General features: G+C 43.8%; 4 protein-coding genes across 4 annotated transcripts; all 4 read right to left on the minus strand.

Annotated features, from left to right (window-relative positions):
* Positions 1–2154: 2154 nt before the first annotated feature.
* BDBG_09258 (copper resistance protein Crd2) lies at positions 2155–4116 on the minus strand. Its single transcript, XM_031723928.1, has 4 exons — positions 3677–4116; positions 3434–3529; positions 2504–3320; positions 2155–2438 (listed from the first exon to the last, which is right to left on the minus strand). The coding sequence occupies exons 1-3, from the start codon at positions 3831–3833 to the stop codon at positions 3247–3249; spliced, it is 327 nt and encodes a 108-aa protein (XP_031581307.1). The 5' UTR covers positions 3834–4116; the 3' UTR covers positions 2155–2438; positions 2504–3246.
* A 1073-nt stretch (positions 4117–5189) lies between these two features.
* On the minus strand, positions 5190–5368 carry BDBG_17981 (uncharacterized protein; the record flags this gene model as incomplete). Its single annotated transcript, XM_031725588.1, has 1 exon — positions 5190–5368. A coding segment is annotated over one exon (179 nt), but the record flags the coding sequence as incomplete, so codon positions are not given.
* Positions 5369–5440: 72 nt separating this feature from the next.
* Positions 5441–6984, minus strand: BDBG_17982 (uncharacterized protein; the record flags this gene model as incomplete). Its single annotated transcript, XM_031725589.1, has 4 exons — positions 5441–5487; positions 5559–6208; positions 6279–6416; positions 6482–6984. The coding sequence occupies 4 exons, from the start codon at positions 6982–6984 to the stop codon at positions 5441–5443; spliced, it is 1338 nt and encodes a 445-aa protein (XP_031581309.1).
* Positions 6985–7825: 841 nt separating this feature from the next.
* BDBG_17983 (uncharacterized protein) lies at positions 7826–10336 on the minus strand (the record flags this gene model as incomplete). Its single annotated transcript, XM_031725590.1, has 1 exon — positions 7826–10336. The coding sequence occupies one exon, from the start codon at positions 10334–10336 to the stop codon at positions 9686–9688; it is 651 nt and encodes a 216-aa protein (XP_031581310.1). The 3' UTR covers positions 7826–9685.
* Positions 10337–10642: the final 306 nt, after the last annotated feature.

A 10642-nucleotide genomic window follows, 5' to 3' on the forward strand; every position in this document is an offset into this window, starting at 1 on the left:
AGCTTGAGTGAGAGATTGAGAATATTCTTGATAAGAGACTCTGCAGCTGTAACTGATAATATCTTATGAAATGAATCAGCTATAATTAACTGATCTGAACTCTGAGTTCTGTATTATCTGAAACAGTGACTCTTGACTGATGAGAACTGCTTCTGAAAGAGAGAAACTAATGTAGCAGACTGCATCTGATCAATTATATAGACTATTCTGTTACACTTCACAGATTTCAACTACTTCATTCTTGAATATGTACATCTCAATTCTCAGCCACTCTTGATTACTGATTCTCAGTCATGTATGCTCTGATTCTCAGCTACTCTTGATTGCTAATTCTCAGCTATTATAAACATGTATAGATTCTTCTGTTCTGAAGCCTTATCATGTACACTATCATGTACATGTATAAATATCTACTTCAATTACTGATTCTCACACTTTCTCTTTCTTTTCCTTCTCTAATGTTTTTCTCTTTGTTATATAAGATCTATATATTATACTGATCTATTCAGCGTAGGCCTCTTACATAGTAGTATTAATACACTTAAGCTCTCTTTTCTTAATAACTCAAGTAGTTACAGAGATATCTTCAAGAAGACTGACAGTATATATTACTTATATCTTATAAGTATTAAACTAACTCAGATTAAGACAGAATTTCTGTTCATAAATATAGATAAAGTTATGAAATTCAGATAATATATTTCTCTTATAATTCAGAAAATCTTCAATCTTAATCTCTCTATCTTCATAACAAATATAGAAGTGTAGAGACTGTGATAATAGTAGAGTAGTTAAAGAGACTCTATTAAAATATATAATAGATTCAGAAATCTCAGATTTCTACTGAAGTAGAGATATATATACACTAGAGAATAATATAAAGTTTCTCTTAGAGAGTGAGATCAGATCAGTCTCAGTATAAGTATATAAGACTATATTAATCTATTAATAGAGCTTGACTGATTCAAACTTATAATCAGATCAAGTGATTCAAACTGTAATATAATAAAACTAAAGTAGTAACTAGACTGACCGCTGAAATCATGAATTTCACATTTGATCTCATTTGATCTGATCTCATACATTTCTTGATATGAATCCTGCTGAGACTAGTCATTAAAAAAACATGCAAAGTAACTATATATCAGATCTTAAAATGAAATCATGACTTGAAAAAAATAAGAAAGTGATCTCATTTAATCTTATTTAGTCTCATTCTTAGCATAAAGTTACTATTTTTAGACATTTTAAGGTTTTTTTTAGACTATTTTTAATTTTTTAAAAAGTAATGCTTTTTGATAACACTTAAATAAGATTTAAAGTCATTTAAAGCAATAAAAATAATTTAAATTGAGAAGTGAAAATCATGATCTCATTTGAAAAATGTGACAAGAGAGTAGACAGTAAGTCTCACTAAGACAGTATGAAACTACTATCTAATATTAAAACTGTGTAATGAGATCAGTTGAATTGATAATGAGACTATTAAAAAATCTGATCCTGGTTTCAGACATGATCACACGGTCAGTCTAGTAGTAACTAATTAATAGTGATATATAGATAGTTATCTAAGAAGCTGTATAAGTAAGCTTAACTATCTTACTTAAATAGTGAGCTCATGAGCTACAGAGTTATTATGAGAATATCATAGATATAGTACTTAGTATACTAAGAAGATTGTATGAGAAATGCAGTAACTCTTATATATATTATCAGTAGAAGAAAAATGAATCACTGACTTCTTTGATAAGAAGTCAGCATCTAGCTATTCTATATAGATAATGAGTGAATATCTCTCTTCTATTCTATGAGTGAGAATAGTCAGAGTGATACCTCAGCAGTGTCTCACTGTCATGAAAGAAGTAATCTGCTGATCTTGTATAGAAGTGAGATTCTTATATTCATCAATTGAATCTTCCTATATTGCATCTGAATGATGTCATAGGGTGATTGGAAACCGGTTCGAACAGCCTGCGGGATGAATGGAATCATCCGCAGGGAAGCAATGAGCCGTGTGGAACCGCAACGGGGCCTTGGCGCGGCCGGGGGCGTGACAATTTTTCACACCATTTCTGAAAGAAATGATCCATTTTCAGATTTTTTTGATGCTCGGTCCTGGTGGGACTTACGCCAAGAAATGTATGAGATCAAATGTGAAATTCATGGTCCCGCCGGTCAGTCTAGTCATGTGCATCTGTTTGAATTCATGAATGGGATTGAACAGCCAGCTCTGCAGCCTGTACGGCTCTGATTAATCTGATAATGATGATAGAGGTGATACAGGGTGAAAGAGAGTGATAGAGGTGATAGAGGTGGTCGGGGTGGTAAGAGAGGGGTAGAGAGATAGAAGTAGAGGGTGGAAGTGGTAGAGGGAGCTGCGGGGCGGTAGGGGCGGTGGTGGTGGTAGCGGGGGGTAGGGGGGGAAGAGGTAGAAGGGGCTGCGCAAACAGCAAAGCGAGCGTAAGCGAGCGTTTGATGCTTGTGATATGTGAGAGAGACTTACTGTAAATGATTTGAAACATCAAAAGCAGACAGAGATTTTGCAGAGAATTTGCTTTAAATATCTTCATAATTAGAGATTGAAAATCTTCCAAAATTGAGGAGATTGGCACATATGACTAGGTCTCTTCATCTTACAATTTATATGACAGTTTGACCCGGGGTTGTGGCGTGGTAGGGTAGGGGGTAAAATGGCCTAGAAACCAATGAAGCCACACTCCGAGTGTCCAAGCCCATCTGATAGGCGTTCGGCGACTTCGCACAGCATCATCTTCCAGAGGATGAGAATGCGCGTCGTCGTTCGCAGGTAGATCATTACATTCGGCGTCGTTAGGACGGCGTGAGATGGCGCAAAAGCAGCGAGGTAACTAGCCAGGCGCCATCCCCGAAGCAGCAGTAGTCTTTTACCATAACGGGCATAGTGCACGGCCCAGAGAATCTACAATTTCTTTACTCCGTAGGTCCAAGCTTGGATGAAGACAAGAAATAACGAAAACTGATGAATATCTATCTTTCAATAATAAAAGAAAATTCCCAAAAAATCAATTTACATGCAAAACACTCAAAACACTGAAGAAATACAAATTTGTTCACATGCAGACAAAAGGAGGATAGTCAAGTTTCCAAAATCATACCCAACATCCCCTGTACCTAATCAATCGCTCTAAGAGATTCCCATGTCAATCATCCCAAGCCTTCCACCTTTCCTGTCCTCTCAGCATTCGTTTCAATAGTGTATCTGTCTATCTATGCCTTGGTGGTGAAGTCTGTCTCTCCGGGGAAGTTCCCGGCATCAAGGGCCTTTTCGCAAGTACAGGAGTCTGATTTTCACGAAGGGGCACGCCATATGTTTTGGTTAGCAGAGCGAATTCTTCTACAAGGAAATGGCCTCGAGAGAAAGAAAACAAGAGTTAATGGAAGGGGAAAACCCCACCTGACGCTCTCTTCCCACACGGACACGCAGCGCTGAAATGCTGATGATTCTCTGATTCGGCACGCTCACACGTACATTGGCCAGCTGGACGGCTCCCTATTTTTTATTCCCACCCCCCCGGACGCGATTATGTTAGCTTTCAGATACGCACAGCTAAGCAAGTTTGAGATGACATGCAAAAGGGGAAGAGGGAAGATCCCAGATACGAAAATTGAAAGGGAGCGAACCAGGATTAGAACTTACGGCATGAGCACCTAGGGCCTGAGGTGTCGTTTTCAGTCTTTGCTTTTTCGCAGGTGCAATGCAGGGCTTGTTGCTTGCCGCAGGAGCATCTGGCTTGGGCGGCGCAGACGCACCCTTGCTTGGAGGCGTGGCAGCATGAGAGGGGTGGGATGGTCATTGTTTATTTTTTGCTGGTTTGGTTCTGTTCGATATTTCACCTTGTGTGGTCTGGGCTGGTCTGGTGGTGGTGGAATTTGATGTTTCTGAGACCTGGGCAGGTAGGTGGTTGATAGAGAAGATGTAGATGTAGATGTACGGGGGATGGAGGATGGAGGTGATTAGGGTTCGTGCCTGAACCTTCTCAAATGGATTGGATGGATGAGATCAGATATTGAATATCGGATAACAGTAAGATGATAAAAGCGAATAAATCAAAATATCAAGTAGTTTTATACATATACCTGTACACCTCTTATATAGTTCTTCTCAGCGGCGGGACTCAACAATGAAGTCATCGATGCATTAACAACGCCTGAGCTCTGATTGGCCGCCGCCCGGCGCCATCCTGACCAGCAAAGCGTGTGGGGCCGCGGCCCACTCATTTTATTTTAACTTTCTGCCGCCCGAGAGGCAAGATCGGCCCTGTGTTGCCAATCGCCGCAACCTCTTTGGCTGGACGGGCGCTGGGCCAGACGTTTGAGCTCTACGCTGTATGTCATGTCATCTCATTCATGGTAATATCGTAAATGGTAACTATGGCTGTTGCCTTGGCGGAGTCAGATAATCGAACCACTCGGGATCGTACCACTCGTCATCGTGCCCCTCGGCGTTTTCTTATCAGATACTCATCAATGTTGCTGTACTGTACTATATTGACTAGGACGGGAGAATTTTTTGGAACGGAGGCAAACAGAAAAAAGAATTGACAATGTAAAATAGCAGAAGGCCGCCCGGGATTAAATGATTCCAAAACAAGAGAAGAGAGTGCAAAACATAACCACATATATGTCCCTACTGACCCAGTTAACTTCTTGCAGTCATTGTCATGGCACCATTAAACATTCAAGGCAAATACCCTCCCATCTTACTTGTCTTGTCCTTGAGACAATACGGAGTAAACATAAAAAAAAAAAAAAAAAAAAAAAAAAAAAAAAAGGGGAAAGAAAAGAAAGAAAGAAAAAAAGAAAAAAAATTATCCGAACGTCTAGCGAACTAGAGTATAGAGGGATAATGAAATGGGATAGATGACAAAAAAGAAAGAAATCAATCTCCAGAAGAAATAATTTCCCGCGAAACAACATATAAGCGAAATAGGAATAGGGTTTCAGTCCAAGATCCTTTAAAACAGACAAACAAAAGGAGAAGAATATCGTATATACAAAATATCAATACCCTCCCGATTTTATTGAGAACCACGAAATCTCCCCAAGTATGTATACTTGGGTAAGCTATACCTTATTTCATAGGCAATCCCTTGGGGAATTCCGCGTCGATGCTATTTGCCAGCCCGCATTCCTCTCCCCATCCATTCGAGCTAATATGGGATAAAGGATGCCGGGAGGCTTAGTGATGAAGAGTTGCGCTCGGGATAGGAAATGTCGAATGGGCCTATGCCAACGGTGGTGATGGTGGTGGTGGTGCTGAAAGGAGATAATTGGTCTTCGCGCAGGATATGCATGTCTGGTAGAGGAGCGGATTGTAGGCCATCATCGCCTTGTTTTCAGTATCCTGTGTCCAGGTGTAATTCGGGAGGGAGGCTGGTTGGAGCTGTGCGTAGCCGAAGGGTCATGAGGGTTTGGGTGGCTGGCCTGATTTATGTAGTTGGCTGTGGGCTGGTGTTATATATATATCGTAAGCCGATGCAATCCTATGCTTTGGTGGATTAGGTATTATTAGTACTTACGTGCATGGCTAACGTTGGTATCCATGAACGTCTGCGAGGTGATATTGTCATATGAGTGGGTATTACATGGCATATCCAACCCCATGTAGGCGTGGGTAGATGATATGCTTGCTCGGGGAGGGGATCTCAATGATCCTGCCCTCTGTCTCGTCGTATCTTGTTGTTCCATAGCCTGGATGTGATGATGAGAAGTTTGCGAAGTAGAATGGGAAAAACTACCAGGACTCGTGCACGGACTCATATATTGGAAGCTTGATGTTTGCGGGTTGGAAAATGATGGGCAATGCGACGCGATATCGCCTCCTATTGTTATTGGCGGCATATCAAGTTCTGACCCAGAGGCTGACGCTGAAGCCGGTGAGGGGAAGTAGCTGTCGTAATTAGAGGAAGCGCTTAACGGAGATATCGCATAGTCTTCGTCACTTAGCCTGCCCACAATATCGACTATCAAAGGCGTAAGTATATCTTCCTCTCCCCCTTCCTGGTTGGCATTTAAGTAACTCCCAGGGGAAGCGAGGGTGTGGGAAGATTGGTGCCAACTCCCGTACGGCGAATGAATGCTTCGTGCGATGTCAAAGCCATCCGCTAAGGCCTTCGAGATCAACACCCGTTCTCGATCGTCGTTTGTTAGACGTTTTAGTTTGGCTCGCCTACCGGTTTCATAATAAGCAATGTAAATGGGCGAGATGGCAAATATGCTTAAAAGAGCAGTTAACCTACCGATTCTGGAACCAAACCTGCACCTGACGCGGACTTAGACCTGGGATCTCCTTCGACAAGCGCTCCCTATGAGCGGCATCCGGATGAGCTTGGCGAGCAAATTCGTTCATGAGAAATCGAGTCTGGTTATGCGAGAGTCTGTGGTAATTGGATTATGATTAGCCCATATCCGCAAAAACACTGACGGCTAGAAAATAACCTACCGGAAGCGTTTCATCTTCCCCTTTCCTGTCTGCCAGTCGGCTGGTACTTTTGCATGGCCACCTCCACCAGGCTGGCGTTGTCCATTTCCCTCATGGCTCTCTCTCTCAAGTTGGTCGTCACATATGCCAATGGCTAATTCATTCTCACAGTCTCCTTCTTCAGCATCATTATCGTTGGTTTTAATGCTGTGGCTTTCGACAGGATTAGAGGTCAAGTAAGCTCCTGAAATCCAATTCGCGGAAGTCGATGGCATTGAAAATTCAGAGTTGCCCTCCAGATATTCCGTTTCAGTTTCAGATAAGATTGTTTTTATATTTCTTATCTCATTCTGGGTCTCTGCTTCAATGTTTTTTTTTTTTTTTTTTTTTTTTTTTTTTTTGAAATTTATTGTGGGATGACCTTTGATTTCACTAGCAGGAGCAACACTTAAATGCGCCCTGGGCTCCAATTCAAAACGCTTCCGGTCGATCGGGTCGATTTGGAGCAAATCGCGATCGTTCATAACAGTTGGGAATGGCCTAAAGTTTCGGGGCTGAGCGGCTGTCGGCCGGGTTCCAGTTGTTGATATTCCAACTAGCGTCAACCTGGCGCATGGAAATGGGAGACACGAGAGACGGCACGATGAACAACAATGTGTTACACTGTATATTTTTCGATGGGGTTCAGTTGCTAGACACTCATCCGCCTATTTCCAGAAGATTGGGGTCCGAAGGAGGTAGGTAAATAGAGCACAGGTATCAATGTCGTTCTTTTCATAAGGATTTTGAGGTTCACACAGTTGCATTGAGGCTGAAACAGCCTTTCCCCAGGATCTTTGAATTTAGGTGTTGAGGTTAGATAGTCCAATAGATTTGTCGCGAGGCATTTAACGCCGGTTTGATAACATGGGTGTCACAGTATAAGGTCTGACAGAAGATGTAATGTTTCCTCTCCTAAACTGGCCCCTGGTGATCTTGATAGTCTCCTTTTCAGCTCCTGTGCCGCGCGTCAAAAGGTTCAATGTAGGTGATACCGAGTAATTGTTTACAGAAGTGTGCCCTTATTTCACATTATAAAGGTCTCTGGAGTCCGAGGGCTCGAGGTATTTTTTTTTTTTTTTTTTTTTAAAAAAAAAAAAAAAAAAAGAAGAAGAGGTCCAGCTTCAAAGAGCCTTAAACCAGGAAAAGAAATGGTCCGGGGTAAGCATGAATCTGGTCACAGTCTATGCTGGCAAGATTTTATGGGACGACACCAGGTGCGGGGAGGTATATAGTAAGCAATTGAGGTAGTATCAAGGTATTCATACCGTGAAGGTATTCATCTCTAAGTAAAGAATGGCACAGTCTAGGCGAGATGTAGACGAAAGAAAGGTGAGAAAAGAGAAAAGAAGAAGACTCGGGAGAAAAAAAAAAAAAAAAAAGAAACTTGCAAATGTAGCAATAACATATATACTTTCCTTTTAAACCCAGTCGTAGTTTGCTACTTTGAACTGAAGTCGATATATGTGCCAATGCTGAAGGGGGGAATGGTTTGACACTCAAGGTCCCACGGGGAATAAAGAGAGCCAAGGAGGAGTGATGGCTAGGGATGATATACCTAGTCATGGCAGGATAGAGGATTAGCCCGGGAGGCTTAGCTGCAGCAGGAGGGAGAACTCGGGGCGGCAAGTTCTGTATATCAAACCGGGTTGTGGATTTTCCTTGACTGCGAAATGGCGGGATGTCTGCTCCAACCAATACCAGGCGTTTCGACGCCCGCACCCACTTCACTGGGTACTGTGGCAGAGAAGTAAACAAGCGCAGGAAGTTGTAGTGATGGCCATAGAAATACGTAATAGCAGTCTCGCGGTCTACCCCAAGTACGTTGAGGCCGGATTGTCGCAAATCAAAACGCATGGAGCTGGTTTCGGTTGACATAGGCCAGGGAACAAAAAGATGGAAAATCACCTTGGTTCCAGCGAAGATGAGTTGAAAGGGTTGTCCTCGGCCCATGCTGCACGGTTTGGTTGGGGAATGTCTGCTTCATCTGCTCACTCGGAGCCGTGGCATTAAACGGGATGGGGGCCTTGAATATTCCCCCAACTGACAAAGAGTGTCGTTGTCCCTTTTGAGAAGAGTGTTTACGCCACCGTCGGCCGTCGGTGTATCCACTGTGACTTAGCAATTTTGCGGGCATAATAACAGTGCACCCGAAATACCGTCACGTCCCAATGAAGCATGTCTCGAGGCCCGCTGGCGTCTCACCCTCGGCCTCTAGCCTAGCTTGGACACACTAGGCTAGCATGGAGTTGCCACATTGAGGAACAGAATGCGGTGGTGGGTGTCAGCATCTGCTTCGACAATTTTTAGTTGCATTGGGCATTGCCAATTTTCGACTGTCAAGGGGAGGGGCTGCTATCATTGTAAAACAAATACAAAACAAAATACAGGCAACAAAAATCAGTTTTTTTCTGATCGTATACCCGATGGTAGAACACAAAAAATTCCGGGCTCGGCCCTTCCGTCAGTAGCGATCAGGATCCACTACATCGGGGCACTGGGAAACACGGTTTGGATAAAATACTAACAATGGTACCACCATGCTGGAGACCGAAAGCCAGAACAGTGCTAAAGCTGCCAGGTTGTCTTGCTGACAGCATGCATGCACACTTCATCTAGCTTAGCGTAAGAGCAGCTAGGCATTGGGGTTGTCCAGGTTTATTTCCAGGTTTATTTCCAGGTTTATCCCCTGGAGTCGGAATTGTTGAGGTTGCAGCCAGAATAATGGTGGCACGAGCATGGAGCTCTGGCTTAGGAATTTCACAGGGACGAGAGACGTCCGGGGATACTCTGCTTCCTGTGGAATCAACTCAGACCGGCTATGTATAGGCTGGGGTAGGCCTGCAGAAATCCGTAATTCAAAACAGCTTGAGTCGACTCCAACTTTATCTCGAACTGTGCAAGAAACACCGAGGAAGCAATGCGGGATGCATAGTCCTCTGGGAAAATCCCATAAATCCCATGGATTGCTGTAACAACGTGTGCCTTTATAAGAGCTGACGCTGGTAACCAGGAACGGCCAATTAATGGGCAATCCCTGATAGCAGACATAGGCGCACGCACTCGAGAGTCCACCACCGATCGAGGGATATGCTCGTGTTATGCCAGAGATGAGAACCCTGGAGGGGAGTCTGGGCAAGGGTCACCGGTGTCTACAGCTGATGGGCGATGGTATTGGAAGACGGATTATCTGAAACCGTGTGTAATGCAGTCGGGAAAGACTTTTTGGGCGATAAAAGAAGTAGAAGACGATTGCAGCCGTAGAAAAACCTCCTGAAATAATATCGCGGGGGCTTGCAGTGAAGACGCACACTTGGTGATTGGAGCCGCATGAAAAGATGCCAGGGGAAACGAATTGGAACAGGGCGGAACTGCTAAATTTCCAGAACAATATGCAGGCAGTGTTTGTCCGCCCCAGGCCCATGGGCGATAGGCACATCCCAGTCCTGAGAAACGAGATACGGGGCCTGACTCGACCCTGATGCTGTGCTGCCGTACTGCTGTACATGCAATGTACTGTACATACGTGTGGGCCCCAGGGTTGTTTGAGCCACAAATCTTCAAGAGGACTGTTTCGGCGCTCGGGGCAAACACACAAAAGGAGAAAGGAGAAAAAGGCAGAAATGCCACAAGGGAAACTCCTCTCGTGGAACAAAGTTGTTGTCTCCGGCGAGGATCAGCCGGAGTAGCGTTCAACGGAGACGAGGTTGCCCAGACATCGCCAACAGAGACCGCGAGGCCAAGGACAGGATTTTTTGCTGGGATGAAAGATCCGCGCCAGGGTCGAGAGGAGAGCGCTTCAAAACCGAAACGGGCCGTGATGGTGTCGGGCTCCATATAGTTGATAGTTGTAACTATTTCAATACCATTCTCCAATGACCAGGTAACGGCTCAGGCTTTTCAGGTTTCAACAACATAAATATTTAAGTACCCCTCCTCGACTTAACCCCTTTTGTGATTTGCCGGCTCCTGCAGAAGTTTTTTGAACCGGGCACAATTGCAGCTAAGAAATGAAGACCAGACAGAACCACCTAGGCCTAGACTTTGGCTTTTGTGTGAGCGCTTTTCCCCTCTTGCCTCTTGTTAAAGCGGAGAAAGCTATTTAAAGGGAACATTACCTGATTCCCCGCCGGATATATCATT

The sequence above is a fragment of the Blastomyces gilchristii genome, assembly GCF_000003855.2.
Source record: "Blastomyces gilchristii SLH14081 genomic scaffold supercont1.38, whole genome shotgun sequence".
Classification (NCBI taxonomy): Eukaryota; Fungi; Ascomycota; class Eurotiomycetes; order Onygenales; family Ajellomycetaceae; genus Blastomyces; species Blastomyces gilchristii.